The 18,720-nt window shown below is 45.7% G+C and overlaps 1 protein-coding gene across 1 annotated transcript in view; it reads right to left on the bottom strand.

The window, feature by feature from the left end:
- LOC126167178 (uncharacterized) overlaps positions 1–18,184 on the bottom strand; it is a 746,688-nt gene extending 728,504 nt beyond the window's left edge. The window contains exon 1 of the mRNA XM_049920457.1: positions 18,099–18,184. Within this exon, the coding sequence (XP_049776414.1) occupies positions 18,099–18,152 (54 nt within the window). The 5' untranslated portion in view covers positions 18,153–18,184. The remainder of the gene's footprint in view (positions 1–18,098) is intronic.
- Between the last annotated feature and the right edge of the window lie 536 nt (positions 18,185–18,720).

The following is an 18,720-nucleotide window of genomic DNA, read 5'->3' as shown; positions in this document are numbered from 1 at the left end:
TTATACGGTATTCCAGACAGTAATATATATTCAAGTCTTCGCAGAAGAATGTGAAGATAAAAATTAAACTAAAATCCATTGTACCAAACAGAAACTGCTGCTGTTCTTGGACCAGCTTTCATAGCTGGTCAGCATAATTTTCAGTGACTCAATCCGATGTGTCTAGCAGACTTCACTGAGCTTCACATGAATATCTTTACGATGTCCTAATCCGACGATGAACAGAATGAGGTCCACTTCCCGACTGTACAACAAAGGTGGGACTCTCACTTTTCACGAGGCGCGACTCACCACACAACTGCTGGCCGGACTTCACTTTTCTGTGCCACAACTGCATCCAGGGAACGATACGCCATAATTAACATATTGTATCTCCCACAATTGTGTCATTACAACTTGCACTCAGGCCAAAGACTGAACGTATTAGACTTCTAATTACATAAAATTCTAATGTGCAATTACACTGAACTGTCCCGACCTGTTTATAATCTTGTTAAGCATTTATTTGATAAACCTTAACTTTAATTTACAAATTTACTAATGTTCTCACTTATTCACAGAGCATCGAGAGTCACTAGCATTATCACTAAGTACTATCATATCGGTATATCGAATTTCGGACGGATAGCCATTACAGTTTATGAAAAATCATTTTAATCAAAATAGCTGCTGGGCTGTACATTCGAATAGGCCTTCTAGTCTGGTTTTCGTGGGAGGATACATTATTGAGGACCATTTTGGCGGGTGTAGCATCTTAAAGTGGCCCCTACGCTATAAATAATATCGTGCAATAATGTTGTACAATAAATTGACGATTGGTTCCAGACAAGGGAATGATATTGCGCCAACTACATGTTAAATCTAGGAGGTGCAACCATGGCGGACATGGATACCCTACCATTTGGCCGTTGGACAGGCTCTGTGCTCGCGTAAGGGAAAGTAAAAGGGAGGAAGATGACACATGAACGTTTACTCATTTAATGTAATTTTGCTAATGGTCACACCTATAATTAAGCAAAAGGGACACTCATTTGCGAGGCCGTATTCCTACAAGTCGTTGCCTGTAATGTAACTTAGATTATTTGGCTGCGTGCTATCCATTTAAATGCCTGAAATATAATTGCAGTCAGTAAGCCTAATCGTGATACAAACGTGTGCAATTGTGACAAACGGATTTGAGCATTACAGTCAGGCAAGGATAGGGGTATACATGTACTTATTGTACCATTTGTGTTTATATTTCAATCGGAATGGATTTCCTGTAACTGCAGAACTCTCATGCCTTCAAAGTACCACTCTGTTGGCCCCAGTAACTCGACAGCTGTAGCTCCGCTTTTCGTTGTGCTGGTAATTCCGCCCAGCTCCTTCCTATGTAATTCATCCGCATGGAATTAACTTCTTTACTAACTGCAGCTTATCTGCTTCCGGATATCTTTCCATATATTCCGACAGCAGCTGATGGCATTTTTCCTTTTTCTGACGGTTACTATGTCTCCCGAATGGAGCCAGAAACATTACAGCCAAACATTCCATTGACAATAAATACGGTAATCAGCTACTGCTCTGCGTGTCTCTCCTCTCTGCCAAGTAAACACTCGTTTGTTCTCTCACGATATCCCTTTACCCCCAAGGGAATAGCTGCTAGTTCGCATTCCAATGTGTTCATTTTCGGCAAGCTAACTTTATTGAAAGTTTAATGGAAGTTCCTGAGAGCACTGTCTAGCTACACACGTTCTGCGTTATACATGTTATTCCAAGAACCATACCTGTCGTTAGGAACCTAGTAACGAAATTTCCCAGTTTTCCTTTAACGTCGCTCGCTCTACTGTCCTTTAATAATAACGTGTGCATCTGGAATAATCACACCTGACAATACGAGATGTATACTGATGCCTTATCTGTTAGAGTTCGACAGTCTTCGTTAATTTCTCTGCTGCAGACAGCCTTTCCTTAGGGTTATATCGTCATATTAATGGTGACAGGTGCATAATATCCATAAATGTTAAAACTGGTGCCTATAATTCGGCTACAGAATAGCTTCCAGTCAAGGGCTACTTTACACGCAGCCACTCGGAATCTGTGATGCACAAAATGTGATCAAAAGTATCCAGACACCCCTAAGTAACGTAGAAGTGACCAACAGATGTCACGACAAGCGGGCCGACCAGTATGAAAGGGAATAGGGCGTATTGTGCTGTCACTATAGAAGCAGTAACACCAGAACAACTGTGTCAAAAAAGATCAATGACTTCGCACGTGGACTAGCCATTGGATGCCACAAGTGTAACAATACCATCAGAGACATTTCAACCCTTGTAAAACTACCCGGTCGACTACTGGTGATGTGACTGAAGTGGAAACGCGAAGGGACAACCATAGCTAAACGAAGAGAAGGCAGACCTCAAGTACTGAAGAACAGGGACCGCCGAATATTCTAGAGGGTAGTTGTAAAAATTGCAGGATACCAGCGGGGGAATCACTCGTGAGCTGCAAAGTGTTACCAGCACTTCAACACGGAAAATGACTGTGCATAGAATGGGGATAAACGGCCGGACAGCTCCCAATAAACCACACATTTTTTGTAAGAGTCCGTGACCTAACAGCAAGAACGAAGTACTTCGTCGGTACGAATCTTGCTTTCTCTAGTCGATGCTAAGCCACGGTTGAGGTGGTATAAACAGCGACGCGATTGAATAGAGCAGGACTGGAAACGAGTGACTGATTAGTGGTGATTAATCCGACTAGAAAGCTAAGGCTTAACTCCGTCCGAACAAGCTTCTGGAGGCCCACCGGTAACGACCGATCGCAGCGTCATCCTCAACCGAGAGGCATCACTGAATGCTGATATACGCACATCGAGAACACTTTTGCATCATCTGGGTTCCGAGAGTTCCGGAGCCTTTATAGAAAATTGCAATAGAGATCAACACAAACATCATTTCTGCCCTTTTTACTGTCCCTTTCCCTATGGGACTTAGTCTCTGAAATAATGATTTGTTAATAACTTCCGTATTTGTTAATATTTTTGTGTCATATTTGGCATGTATGCCCATAGGACAAGGGTATATCGATTGTCATTGTTAAATATGCAATATTTTGAATTTCGATTTTTGACGTTATCCCGGCAGCGCATACTAGCCGTATGCGCTGCTGCCGGGCTAGGGGGCCAAGCCCCCTAGAACACATTGCATGTTCTACCAACATACAGCGAGACCTTCAGTGGTGGTCCAGATTGCTGTATTCACCGTTACCTTTAATACCCAGTAGCACGTCCTCCAGCATTGATGCGTGCCTATATTCGTTGTGGCATACTATCTACAAGTTCATCAAGGCACTGTTGGTCAGGTTGTCCCTCTCCTCAACGGCGATTCGACGTAGATCTCTCAGTGGTTGGTGGGTCACGTCGTCCATAAACAGCCCTCTTCAATCCATCCCAGGCATATTCGACAGGGATCATGTCTGGAGAACATGCTGACCACTCTGGTGGAGCGTTGTCGTTCTCCTGAAGGAAGTCATTCACAAGATGTGCACGATGGGGGCGCGAATTGTCGTCCATGAAGGCGAATGCCTCGCCAATAAGCTGCCGATATGGTTGCACTATCAGTCCGAGAATGGCATTTTAGTATCGTACAGCCGTCACGGCGCCTTCCATGATCATAGGCAGCATACGTCCGCTCCACATAATGCCACCCCAAAACAGCAGGGAACCTCTACCTTGCTGCACTCACTGGACAGTGTGTCTAAGGAGTTCAACGTGACCGGGTTGCCTCCAAACACGTCTCCGACGATTGTCTTGTTGAAGGCTTATGCGACATTCATCGCTGAAGAGAACATGATGCCTATCCTGAGCGGTCCATTCGGCCTGTTGTTGGGCCCATCTGTACCGCGCTGCATACAGGGTGTTACAAAAAGGAACGGCCAAACTTTCAGGAAACATTCCTCACACACAAAGAAAGAAAATATGTTATGTGGACACGTGTCCGGAAACGCTTACTTTCCATGTTAGAGCTCATTTTACTACTTCTCTTCAAATCACATTAATCATGGAATGGAAACACACAGCAACAGAAGGTACCAGCGTGATTTCAAACATTTTGTTACAGGAAATGTTCAAAATGTCCTCCGTTAGCGAGGATACATGCATCCACCCTCCGTCGCATGGAATCCCTGATGCGCTGATGCAGCCCTGGAGAATGGCGTATTGTATCACAGCCGTCCACAATACGAGCACGAAGAGTCTCTACATTTGGTACCGGGGTTGCGTAGACAAGAGCTTTCAAATGCCCTCATCAATGAAAGTCGAGAGGGTTAAGGTCAGAAGAGCGTGGAGGCCATGGAATTGGTCCGCCTCTACCAATCCATCGGTCACCGAATCTGTTGTTGAGAAGCGTACGAACACTTCGACTGAAATGTGCAGGAGCTCCATCGTGCATGAACCACATGTTGTGTCTTACTTGTAAAGGCACGTGTTCTAGCAGCACCGGTAGAGTATCCCGTATGAAATCATGATAACGTGCTCCATTGAGCGTAGGTAGAAGAAAATGGGGCCCAATCAAGACATCACCAACAATGCCTGCCCAAACGTTCACAGAAAATCTGTGTTGATGACGTGATTGTACAATTGCGTCCGGATTCTCGTCCTTCAATTGGGCCAACTGGCGGCGAATCGAGGAAGTACGAAACTAAAATAAGCTCTAACATGGAAATTAAGCGTTTCCGGACACATGTCCACATAACATCTTTTCTTTATTTGTGTGTGAGGAACTATCCTGAAAGTTTGGCGGTACATTTTTGTAACACCCTGTATATCGTGGTTGCAAAGATGGACCTCACCATGTACGTCGGGAATGAAGTTGCGCATCATGCAGCCTATTGTGCACAGTTTGAGTCGTAACACGACGTCCTGTGGCTGCACGAAAAGCATTTTTCAACATGGTCGCGTGGCTATCAGCGTTCCTCCGAGCCATAATGCGTAGGTAGCGGTCATCCACTGCAGTAGTAGTCCTTGGGCGGCCAGAGTGAGGTATGTCATCGACAGTTCCTGTCTCTCTGTGTCTCCTCCATGTCCGAACAACGCTTTGGTTCACTCGGAGGCGCCTGGACACTTTACTTGTTGAGAGCCCCTCCTGGCACAAAGTAACAATGCGGATGCGATCGAACCGCGGTACTGAGTGTCTAGGCATGGTTGAACTACGGACAACACGAACCGTGTATCTCCTTCTTGGTGGAATGACGGGAACTGATCGGGTGTCGGACCCCCTCTGTCTAATAGGCTTTGCTCGTGCATGGTTGGCCAGGTTTAGTGACATCTCTGAACAGTCAAAGGGTGATACAATATCCACAGTCAACGTCCTTCTTCAGGAGTTGTAGTAACCAGTGTGATGCAAAACTTTTTTGGATGTGTGTAGATTGGCATGTAGTCAGCACACCGCTCTCTTGGCCGTTGTCCGTTTTCGTGCCTCGAGCCGCTACTTCTCAATCACGTAGTTCCTCAACTGGCCTTCCAAGGGCAGAGTGTACCGTGCTTGCCAACAACGCTCGGCGGACTCGGACGGTCACCCATGAAAGTGCTAGCCAGGCCGGCAGCGCTTAACTTAGGTTACCGACGGGAGCCGGTGTTGCCTTTGCGGCAGGGCCATTAACGATTCACGACATACCTGGTGGCAATCCAGTGGACGGTTTTTAAGTTTGGCGAATGACTGGAAAATGTCACATGCCATCACTTGTAGTGTCAGCAGTGAAATACGGAGGAGATGGCTTTACGGCTTCAGTCTGGAACCACGCGACCGCTACGGTCGTAGTTTCGAATCCTGCCTCGGGCATGGATGTGTGGATGTCCTTAGGTTAGTTAGGTTTAAGTAGTCTAAGGGACTGATGCCCTCAGATGTTAAGTCGCATAGTGCTCAGAGCCATTTTGGCGTTATCGTATGAGGGCGTTTATCGTGGCTCATGTGTGGTCACCTTATTGCGGTTATGAAAACGCTAAATACGGAAGGATAGGAACACATTCTATAGCATTGTGTACTGTATACAACAGAGGAACTGTCTGGAGACAATCATTGTTTGTATCAGCGTGCCAATGCGTCGTGTCACAAAACAGCATCACTGAGGCGATGGTTTGAAGCCAATAACGTTTCTTTTACGGACTGGCCTGCTCCAAGTCACGGCATGAACTTTTGGGATGAGTTAGACATCGCTACTTTCTCTTGAGTTGTTGATAGTATCCAGAGTAGAGTTCAAGCCTTTATAAAGGTGGAGGGTGGACGGCCTTTGTATGTCCACTAATAGGTGTCCAAATGCTTTGATCAGATGGTGTGCCAGGAGACTGTACAATTTTCTTGTTCCATTGAAAATTCAAGTTAATAATCCATTTGACTGTTTTAATCTACGTAGTGTCTTGTTAGCTGATATAATCTCTTGTAATCTGTTTCACCTCACAAAACTGCGTCCAAGCAGGCTTTAAATGGCTGATTGGGCGGGAGGGTGGCCACATGACTTGCTTCCCAGCAAGGTTCCCTAAAGCAAGAAAATACACTGTTGCATTTTCTATGTTAGAAGCAAACAAATATGAGATCTGTTCAAAAAATTCCGAAACTTTGTACACAAAAGTTTTCTACGGTTACCTTTTACTTATTGTGCATGGTCTCCTTCCACTTCCGGAAGCGGTCTTGGTACGCCTCGTTCTGGATCGCGCAAAGCGTCGTCTGCGAATTTGCTTTTATCTACATCTACATCCATACTCCGCAAGGCACCTGACGGTGTGTGGCGGAGGGTACCTTGAGTCCCTCTATCGGTTCTCCCTTCTATTCCAGTCTCGTATTGTTCGTGGAAAGAAGGATTGTCGGTATGCCTCTGTGTGGGCTCTAATCTCTCTGATTTTATCCTCATGGTCTCTTCGCGAGATATATGTAGGAGGGAGCAATATACTGCTTGACTCTTCGGTGAAGGTATGTTCTCGAAACTTCAAATAAGCCCGTACCGAGCTACTGAGCGTCTCTCCTGCAGAGTCTTCCACTGGAGTTTATCTATCATCTCCGTAACGCTTCCGCGATTACTAAATGATCCTGTAACGAAGCGCGCTGCTCTCCGTTGGATCTTCTCTATCTCTATCAACCCTATCTGGTATGGATCCCACACTGCTGAGCAGTATTCAAGCAGTGGGCGAACAAGCGTACTGTAACCTACTTCCTTTGTTTTCGGATTGTATTTCCTTAGGATTCTTCCAATGAATCTCAGTCTGGCATCTGCTTTACCGACTATCAACTTTATATGATCATTCCATTTTAAATCACTCCTCATGTGTACTCCCAGATAATTTATGAAATTAACTGCTTCCAGTTGCTGACCTGCTATTTTGTAGCTAAATGATAAAGGATCTATCTTTCTATGTATTCGCAGCACATTACACTTGTTTACATTGAGATTCAGTTGCCATTCCCTGCACCATGCGTCAATTCGTTGCAGGTCCTCCTGCATTTGAGTGCAATTTTCCATTGTTACAAGCTCTCGATATGCCACAGCATCATCCGCAAAAAGCCTCAGTGAACTTCCGATGTCATCCACAAGGTCGTTTATGTATATTGTGAATAGCAACGGTCCTACGACACTCCCCTGCGGCACACCTGAAATCACTCTTAATTCGGAAGACTTCTCTCCATTGATAATGACATGCTGCGTTCTGTTATCTAGGAACTCTTCAATCCAATCACACAATTGGTCTGATTCTGTCCATTAAACGACTGTGGGGAACTGTATCGAACGCCTTGCGGAAGTCAAGAAACACGGCATCTACCTGTGAACCCGTGTCTATGGCCCTCTGAGTCTCGTGGACGAATAGCGCGAGCTGGGTTTCACATGACCGTCCTTTTCGAAACCCATGCTGATTCCTACAGAGTAGATTCCTAGTCTCCAGAAAAGTCATTATACTCGAACATAATACGTGTTCCAAAATTCTACAACTGATCGACGTTAGAGATATAGGTCTATAGTTCTGCACATCTGTTCGACGTCCCTTCTTGAAAACGGGGATGACCTGTGCCCTTTTCCAATCCTTTGGAACGCTACGCTCTTCTAGAGACGTACGGTACACCGCTACAAGAAGGGGGGCAAGTTCCTTCGCGTACTCTGTGTAAAATCGAACTGGTATCCCATCAGGTCCTGCGGCCTTTCCTCTTTTGAGCGATTTTAATTATTTCTCTATCCCTCTGTCGTCTATTTCGATATCTACCATTTTGTCGTCTGTGCGACAATCTAGAGAAGGAACTACAGTGTAGTCTTCCTCTGTGAAACAGCTTTGGAAAAAGACATTTAGTATTTGGTCACAGAGTGTCTGGACATTTTGTTTTGATCGCCTACCGCTTTGACATAAGACCAAAATTTCTTAGGTTTTTCTGCCAAGTCAGTACATAGAACTTTAATTTCGAATTCCTTGAACGCCTCTCGCATAGGCCTCCCCACACTACATTTCGCTTCGCGTAATTTTTGTTTGTCTGCAAGGCTTTGGCTATGTTTATGTTTGCTGTGAAGTTCCCTTTGGTTCCGCAGCAGTTTCCTAACTCGGTTGTTGTACCACGGTGGCTCTTTTCCATCTCTTACGATCTTGCTTGGCACATACTCATCTAACGCATATTGTACGATGGTTTTGAACTTTGTCCACTGATCTGTACTTGAGACAAAACTTTTGTGTTGAGCCGTCAGGTACTCTGTAATCTGCTTTTTGTCACTTTTGCTAAACAGAAAAATCTTCCTACCTTTTTTAATATTTCTATTTACGGCTGAAGAAATCATCGATGCAGTAACAGCTTTATGATCGCTGATTCCCTGTTCTGCGTTAACTGTTTCATATAGTTCGGGTCTGTTTGTCACCAGAAGGTCTAATATGTTATCGCCACGAGTCGGTTCTCTGTTTAACTGCTCAAGGTAGTTTTCAGATAAAGCACTTAAAAAAATTTCACTGGATTCTTTGTCCCTGCCACCCGTTATGAACGTTTGAGTCTCCCAGTCTATATCCGGCAAATTAAAATCTCCACCCATAACTATAACATGGTGGGGAAATCTACTAGAAATTCCGGCCGCGGTGGTCTCGCGGTTCTAGGCGCGCAGTCCGGAACCGCGCGACTGCTACGGTCGCAGGTTCGAATCCTGCCTCGGGCATGGATGTGTGTGATGTCCTTAGGTTAGTTAGGTTTAAGTAGTTCTATGTTCTAGGGGACTGATGACCACAGCTGTTAAGTCCCATAGTGCTCAGAGCCATTTGAACCATTTTTTTCTACTAGAAATATTTTCCAAATTATCCTTCAGGTATTCAACCACAACAGCTACTGAGCCAGGGGGCCTATAGAGACATCCAATTACAATGTCTGAGCCTGCTTTAACCGTGACCTTCACCCAAATTATTTCACATTTCGGATCTCCGTCAATTTCCTTCGATACTATTGCACTTCTTATCGCTTGTAGATTAAAACTGAAGAAACTGCAAAAAGGTGGGAATTTAAGGAGATGGGACCTGGATAAACTGAAAGAACCAGAGGTTGTACAGAGTTTTAGGGAGAGCTTAAGGGAACAATTGACAGGAATGGGGGAAAGAAATACAATAGAAGAAGAATGGGTAGCTTTGAGGGATGAAGTAGTGAAGTAAGCAGAGGATCAAGTAGGTAAAAAGACCAGGGCTCTTAGAAATCCTTGGATAACAGAAGAAATATTGAATTTAATTGATGAAAGGAGAAAATATAAAAATGCAGTTAATGAAGCAGGCAAAAAGGAATACAAACGTCTCAAAAATGAGATCGACAGGAAGTGCAAAATGGCTAAGCAGGGATGGCTAGAGGACAAATGTAAGGATGTAGTGGCTTATCTCACTAGGGGTAAGATAGATACTGCCTACAGGAAAATTAAAGAGACCTTTGGAGATAAGAGAACCACTTGTATGAACATCAAGAGCTCAGCTGGAAACCCAGTTCTAAGCAAAGAAGGGAAAGCAGAAAGGTGGAAGGAGTATATAGAGGGTCTATACAAGGGCGATGTACTTGAGGACAATATTATGGAAATGGAAGAGGATGTAGATGAAGATGAAATGGGAGATACGATACTGCGTGAAGAGTTTGACAGAGCACTGAAAGCCCTGAGTCGAAACAAGGCCCCCGGAGTAGACAACATTACATTGGAACTACTGACGGCCTTGGGAGAGCCAGTCCTGACAAAACTCTACCATCTGGTGATCAAGATGTATGAAACAGGCGAAATACCCTCAGACTTCAAGAAGAATATAATAATTCCAATCCCAAAGAAAGCAGGTGTTGACAGATGTGAAAATTACCGAACAATCAGTTTAATAAGCCACAGCTGCAAAATACTAACACGAATTCTTTACAGACGAATGGAAAAGCTAGTAGAAGCCGACCTCGGGGAAGATCAGTTTGGATTCCGTAGAAATACTGGAACACGTGAGGCAATACTGACCTTACGACTTATCTTAGAAGAAAGATTAAGGAAAGGCGAACCTACGTTTCTAGCATTTGTAGACTTAGAGAAAGCTTTTGACAATGTTGACTGGAATACTCTCTTTCAAATTCTGAAGGTGGCAGGGGTAAAATACAGGGAGCGAAAGGCTATTTACAATTTGTACAGAAACCAGACGGCAGTTATAAGAGTCGAGGGACATGAAAGGGAAGCAGTGGTTGGGAAGGGAGTGAGACAGGGTTGTAGCCTCTCCCCGATGTTATTCAATCTGTATATTGAGCAAGCAGTAAAGGAAGCAAATGAAAAATTCGGAGTAGGTATTAAAATCCATGGAGAAGAAATAAAAACCTTGAGGTTTGCCGATGACATTGTAATTCTGTCAGAGACAGCAAAGGACCTGGAAGAGCAGTTGAACGGAATGGACAGTGTCTTGAAAGGAGGATATAAGATGAACATCAACAAAAGCAAAACGAGGATAATGAAATGTAGTCGAATTTAGTCGGGTGATGCTGAGGGAATTAGATTAGGAAATGAGACACTTAAAGTAGTAAAGGAGTTTTGCTATTTGGGGAGCAAAATAACTGATGATGGTCGAAGTAGAGAGGATATAAAGTAGTAAAGGAGTTTTGCTATTTGGGGAGCAAAATAACTGATGATGGTCGAAGTAGAGAGGATATAAAATGTAGACTGGCAATGGCAAGGAAAGCGTTTCTGAAGAGGAGAAATTTGTTAACATCGAGTATAGATTTAAGTGTCAGGAAGTCATTTCTGAAAGTATTTGTATGGAGTGTAGCCATGTATGGAAGTGAAACATGGACGGTAAATAGTTTGGACAAGAAGAGAATAGAAGCTTTCGAAATGTGGTGCTACAGAAGAATGCTGAAGATTAGATGGGTAGATCACATAACTAATGAGGAAGTATTGAATAGGATTGGGGAGAAGAGAAGTTTGTGGCGCAACTTGACCAGAAGAAGGGATCGGTTGGTAGGACATGTTCTAAGGCATCAAGGGATCACCAATTTAATATTGGAGGGCAGCGTGGAGGGTAAAAATCGTAGGGGGAGACCAAGAGATGAATACACTAAGCGGATTCAGAAGGATGTAGGTTGCAGTAGGTACTGGGAGATGAAGAAGCTTGCACAGGATAGAGTAGCATGGAGAGCTGCATCAAACCAGTCTCAGGACTGAAGACCACAACAACAACATCGCTATAAACACGCCTTCCGCTTCACTGTCCAGTCCGTCTCTGCGGTATACATTCCAATCTGCGTTTAGGATTTCATTATTGTTTACGTCTGGTTTCAAAAAAATGGTTCAAATGGCTCTGAGCACTATGGGACTGAACATCTGAGGTCATCAGTCCCCTAGAACTTAGAACTACTTAAACCTAACTAACCTAAGGACATCACACACATCCATGCCCGAGGCAGGATTCGAACCTGCGACCGCAGCGGTCGCGCGGTTCCAGACTGAAGCGCCTTTAACCGCGTGGCCACACTGGCCGGCGTCTGGTTTCAGCCAACTTTCTGTCCCTAGTACTATATGGGCATTGTGACCGTTTATCTCGTCTATCGTTGCAAATCTTCTTCCTTTCAATGGGGTTTTCAACTGTGGAAATAGAAAGGTGCGCAGGGGTCAGGTCTGAAGAGTACAGCGGATGAGTCAGCACAGTGATTTCGCTTTATGTGCAACAGTCACGCTCCAGCAGGGATGAATGTGCGGGTGCGTTATCGTGAGGCAAGAGCGTGAACTGTCTCCCCACATTTCAGGCCGTTTCCTTCTCGCATTTTTCCGGAGGTGCCGCAACATGCCGCGATAGTACCATGGATTCACAGTTCGTCCCTGTGGCACCAATTCATGACTATCTAATTCTTCAAACTTTTTATACCTGGGATTCACAGTCATGTAGAATTTTATAAAAGACATCATATTTACGCCAGTGACTGTAACTCTTTATTTCACGATTGCAATTTCGGCTTTAGGCCATTATAAAATGCAAATTTTTGCGGCTTTACGCCATGTAAACTTAAAATGAGCTGACACATTTATATGTCGCTGTCATTACGAATGTATTTAATAGTAATGACAACGCCATGTAAATGTGGCAGCTCATTTTAAGTTGACATGGCTTAAAGCTACAAAAATCTGCACTTGATAATGGGCTAAGGCCGAAATTGCAATCGTGCAATAAAGAAAGTGTCACAGTCACTGGCGTAGATATGTCTTTTATAAGTCATTTAAAACTATCAGTATGGCTTTGACATTTGACCTGACCTGACGAGCTCTTTTTGGTTTTGGAGAACCTTTCCCGACCGATCGCGAAGAGTCATCCTGGGTCTCAACATCATAACCGAGGACCCATGTCTCACCATCAGTTATGATTTTCTTAATTAACACCTCGTTCTCATTTTCGCGATCCAAAAATTCTTCAGAAATTGCGCGGCGGAGGTCTTTCTGATCCTGACTCATGAATGGTGGGACGAACTTGGCGGAAACATGATGAATTCCAAGATGCTGTGTCAGTCTTTCATGACATGATCCAAATGAAATGTTACATTCTTCTGCAGTCTCTCGGACATTTAGTCTTCGATTGGAAAGCACAGTTTTGTTGACGTTCCTGACATGAGCTCCGTCGGTAGACGTCGAAGGGCGTTCAGAAACGAGGGTCACCTTTAATTTCCGTCTGGCCATTTTTAAACCGTGTGAACCATTCGTAACACCGAGTACGGCTTAAGCAATCATCGCTGTAGGCTTCCTGTCTGTGCAAAAGGTTTTCTTGAGTCTGACGCAAAATTTAATGGAGATGCGTTGCTCCTCTGCCATTTCGAAATTCGCAAACTCTGCGACACAACGCCCTACTCAATACAACACTGAACGAAAAACTATCTGACATACAACAATGAAACTTCCAGCAGTTACACATTAAACACAGGCTTGTGTCAGGATGCCAAACCGCATTTTGCTCCAGCACACCATCGGTGCGAAATTACAAATGTTCCAGAATTTTTTGAACAGACCTCATAAGCACTTCCCCACAGCCGGTAGCTTTTTGCAGTTCTCTGAGAACGCCGAAGTTTCGCAGCCGCCTCGGGTCGACCACCACGGATCCAGCGTCCATCGGGCTGCCACGTAAAACCGCGGCGTGCTGTCCCCACGGGGCGACAACCGAGTGCAGCGGGCGGCAGTCGATACCGCGGCTGATATAGTGTTATCGGCCGGCAGCGAGGCGCGAGTCATAACGCCCCGGCAGAGGAGGCCCTCTGCTCTTTAGGCCGGCCCATTGGGCAAACGGTCCCGCGGCGCCACGACCGCCACGGGCTGTGCACAACAGCTCGTGCGTTATCAGAAAGCGCTTAGCGTCAGCGTACGTGTGGGGACTGCCGCAAACGGCGCCATACGCTTGTCGCAACATCGGGAAAAATTGTTGGGTGTCCATGCACAGAAAAGTAAGATATTGTCAACGTCCCAACAATGATGAGGTCAATACGGACAAAACTGAAGCTCGGATCGGGATAAGGACGAGGAAAAAAATTGGCCGTGCACTTTTCTATAGAACCACCCCGGATATGGCTTAAACGACTTAGTGAAATCGCGGAAAATGTAAATCTGGTTGGCCCAACGGGGATTTGAACCACTATCCGCCCAACTGCGAGTCCAATGTCTTAACTGTGCGCCGCATCGCTCGGTAATACGTATTGCACAACTAACGAAGTAAGGGGACATACAACAGAACATACTACGTCATTTTTCGTAACTCTAGCGGTATTGTTAATAACGAAGTACTTGGGAATCCACTGGAAACCTGAATCCGCATGAATGGACAGGAATTACAGATTCTTTCAGCCAAATACAAATCCAATTTATTAAAAAGAATTTAACCTCGTTTGGTTATAGCTAGCGCAGTAATGTTTCGTTTATAAATTTCTACAAAAACAGTTTTTTTTATAATCTAAACACTACTGGTTTGCTATTAATTTCTCACCCTAATCATACAGACCCGACACAACACCATCAGCTACCCTCAGAAACATGATGATCATAACAGGTTTCCACATTCTGGAGCTAAATTTCCCAATGGCATCCCTGAAAAACTAAGTCAGCGTTCCTGCAAAATGACTGAAGTACTGGTCTCAGAAACTGTGTTAGTATTATTTATTACAAAGTACTGGAGTAAAGTTTTCCAAGAAAACAATAACCGAATAGGAATGGGATGTTCTTGATATTACTAACGCAAAGGGTCTCTAATATTTGCATTGGGCAGGTTTAAGGAGGACAAACAATATACACTCCTGGAAATGGAAAAAAGAACACATTGACACCGGTGTGTCAGACCCACCATACTTGCTCCGTACACTGCGAGAGGGCTGTACAAGCAATGATCACACTCACGGCACAGCGGACACACCAGGAACCGCGGTGTTGGCCGTCGAATGGCGCTAGCTGCGCAGCATTTGTGCACCGCCGCCGTCAGTGTCAGCCAGTTTGCCGTGGCATACGGAGCTCCATCGCAGTCTTTAACACTGGTAGCATGCCGCGACAGCGTGGACGTGAACCGTATGTGCAGTTGACGGACTTTGAGCGAGGGCGTATAGTGGGCATGCGGGAGGCCGGGTGGACGTACCGCCGAATTGCTCAACACGTGGGGCGTGAGGTCTCCACAGTACATCGATGTTGTCGCCAGTGGTCGGCGGAAGGTGCACGTGCCCGTCGACCTGGGACCGGACCGCAGCGACGCACGGATGCACGCCAAGACCGTAGGATCCTACGCAGTGCCGTAGGGGACCGCACCGCCACTTCCCAGCAAATTAGGGACACTGTTGCTCCTGGGGTATCGGCGAGGACCATTCGCAATCGTCTCCATGAAGCTGGGCTACGGTCCCGCACACCGTTAGGCCGTCTTCCGCTCACGCCTCAACATCGTGCAGCCCGCCTCCAGTGGTGTCGCGACAGGCGTGAATGGAGGGACGAATGGAGACGTGTCGTCTTCAGCGATGAGAGTCGCTTCTGCCTTGGTGCCAATGATGGTCGTATTTGTGTTTGGTGCCGTGCAGGTGAGCGCCACAATCAGGACTGCATACGACTGAGGCACACAGGGCCAACACCCGGAATCATGGTGTGGGGAGCGATCTCCTACACTGGCCGTACACCACTGGTGATCGTCGAGGGGACACTGAATAGTGCACGGTACATCCAAACCGTCATCGAACCCATCGTTCTACCATTCCTAGACCGGCAAGGGAACTTGCTGTTCCAACAGGACAATGCACGTCCGCATGTATCCCGTGCCACCCAACGTGCTCTAGAAGGTGTAAGTCAACTACCCTGGCCAGCAAGATCTCCGGATCTGTCCCCCATTGAGCATGTTTGGGACTGGATGAAGCGTCGTCTCACGCGGTCTGCACGTCCAGCACGAACGCTGGTCCAACTGAGGCGCCAGGTGGAAATGGCATGGCAAGCCGTTCCACAGGACTACATCCAGCATCTCTACGATCGTCTCCATGGGAGAATAGCAGCCTGCATTGCTGCGAAAGGTGGATATACACTGTACTAGTGCCGACATTGTGCATGCTCTGTTGCCTGTGTCTATGTGCCTGTGGTTCTGTCAGTGTGATCATGTGATGTATCTGACCCCAGGAATGTGTCAATAAAGTTTCCCCTTCCTGGGACAATGAATTCACGGTGTTCTTATTTCAATTTCCAGGAGTGTAGTTCTCAAAGCGGGTGTCTCTGTATCAATTGAGATTTCTTTGTTTCTAGTGGAAGATGAAAGGAATTTAGGTGTGTGTGTGTGTGTGTGTGTGTGTGTGTGTGTGTGTTCAACTAGTGTGTAAACTTCACGCAGCATATTTTTAAGGGTTACTCATAGCATTCCTTGCAATTATATTGAGCTGAAGAAACTCACAAAAGAAAATAACAGTTGGCCAGCGTCTGTCTGGGACATGTCCAGTAGAGCTGTCTGTGAAAGATACAGTACAAATCTGCAGATCGATGTGAGCTCGACTTCTCGTGATAGATGGAAGGAGAATTCTTTCTATTGGCCCTTAGATTTCCACAATGCTGCCATCAGCCACTTAAAGAGATACGGAAATACGTTTGCTGATTTTGTGCACTCTGAGTCCTTGAAACAAAACGCCGCTCGTCTCCGACCTCTCCGCGGTCTTTCAGTACCTTTCTGAACGATGACAAAAAGTATTTCCGGAATCGCTTCTTGCGATTACATTTAAAAAAAAATATTAGAGGACCACGTAAGAGTAAACCTCCATCGATCAGGATGAAATGGCATCAGGAAGCTTCAAACCAACGCTGACTCTACAGCAGAGGGAATGATCGTTCTGAATTTGTCTGATGTGTTGTACACACAACATTCCCGTCGCCACAGGAAAAGGCGCGTCATGTGGCTGAGACGTGGACGAACTTGGTCCGTCGGGATGTCTAAGGGCCACATGACGAGAAGATGCGTGAAATCAATACGTTTGTTTGATCGTCATCATCTCGTGAGTTCCAGACGCACGACACGCTTCCTCTACGAGATCGCGGGGCTCTCGAATTTTCATGCGTCACGTTGTCAACGGTGCGCTAGAGTTGCTTGGATTCGGGGAAAACTGCCGCCGCCAGAATTATCTGTTGTGAGCAACAAAGTGTTGACAATAGGGTTTATCGTCGAATACTGCTTACCGATTACAGTAGCACGGAGACGGGAGTGTGGTGCAAGTCATTCCCTAAAACAGTGCTGGTCGACAGCGACGGCGAGCAGCCATAACATCTTGAGCCATCTGCACAGTGCGGAATTTATAGCACCACGCAGGTTGCTGTGCCGCGTCGCACAATACAGACGTAACGCATGCCATGGGTCGTAACTATTGCCTGCACCAAGCAAAGAAAAAGTTCGCCAATGGTGATGATCTTATACACGCCTTGAAACTTCTTCTTGGTACGTGCAGCAACATCCCTTAGGACATAGGATTATACAGCCATCAGATTGATACATTGACCTAGGTTCCGACATCTACTAAGGGTCTCTTCGTCAGAATGAAATTCTGATACCGTAAAATTACATTGCGAAAAAGCAGTGGTTCGATTTTAGAGTAGCTACGATCATGTAAAATAAATAAATAAATAAAACGTTCCAGTGTTTGAAATGTGTGCCTAGCTAGGAACATCAGACCACATGGCAAAGGCTGGAACGCTTTATTTGAACTTTGACTCGAGCATAGCTGCCCTAAAACCAGACCTTTGCTTTTTCGCCACGCAGTTTTATGGTTTTTCAAAATACCTTTCTGATGGGTGTGGAAACTTTGGTCAACATACCAAACAGAAATCAGCAACCGGTTGGCTTTATAATTCTACGTTGAAACTACAACTTTCTCTTTTTCGTCTTTTGACAACAAATGCTACCGCAGCGACAGCCGAGATATAACAGCTGAAATAACCTATTAATTGACTGCGAAACGACCAGGCGCAGAAACTCTAACGCTTCCGCTAAACGAAAGAGGTTATAACATCACTGTGGAGACGTATTACGACACGAGCTGATGAAAACCGCGCCCTGTTGCAGACAGCCAACACCAGTAGACGCAATGCCGGAGGCAGCAAGCAGCGAGTGCAGAAGTGCGTGACGTCAGAGAGTGACGCGTACTCACCCTACGGCGGAAGTCTGGCGGGATGCCGCCGGGCAGGCGCGCGACCATGCGCATGGCGTCGCGCCATTGGCTGAAGCCGCTGTCGCCGGGCGCCGGCGCCACGCTGAACCGCATCCTCGAGTCCTCGCCTGCGGACAGAAGCGCCACTCAGAACTGGTGGCTACACTCCTCACAGCACGGAGAACAACATCCCTGACTTCTGTTCGCTGCAGAATCCTTGAACATATTCTCAGTTGAAAATATAATAATCTTTCTTGAGACTAAGAAGCTTTTGTCCACGAGTCAGCATGGTTTTGGAAACCATCACTCGTGCGAAAATCAGCTTGCTCTTTTCTCACATGGTATACTGAGAACTATGGATGAAGGGCAACAGGCAGATTCCATATTTCTAGATCTCCGGAAAACAAGTGTCACAGTGCCCCATTGCAAGCTGTTAACGGAAGTACAAGCATATGGAACAAGTTCAGATATGTGAGTGGTTCGAAGACTTCTTATATAATAGAATCCAGAGTGCTGTCTGTAGTTGACTGACAAGACAGCCAGTCCACAGTGACGGGTAACCGAAATGCACGCGTTTACTCACGTAAGCTTGCGTTAAGGATACGTAATGAATGCTATAAAG

Source organism: Schistocerca cancellata, chromosome 1, assembly GCF_023864275.1.
Source record: "Schistocerca cancellata isolate TAMUIC-IGC-003103 chromosome 1, iqSchCanc2.1, whole genome shotgun sequence".
NCBI classification, from domain to species: Eukaryota; Metazoa; Arthropoda; class Insecta; order Orthoptera; family Acrididae; genus Schistocerca; species Schistocerca cancellata.
Note: the sequence above shows the minus strand (reverse complement) of the source record. Positions and strands in the feature narration are given on the sequence as shown.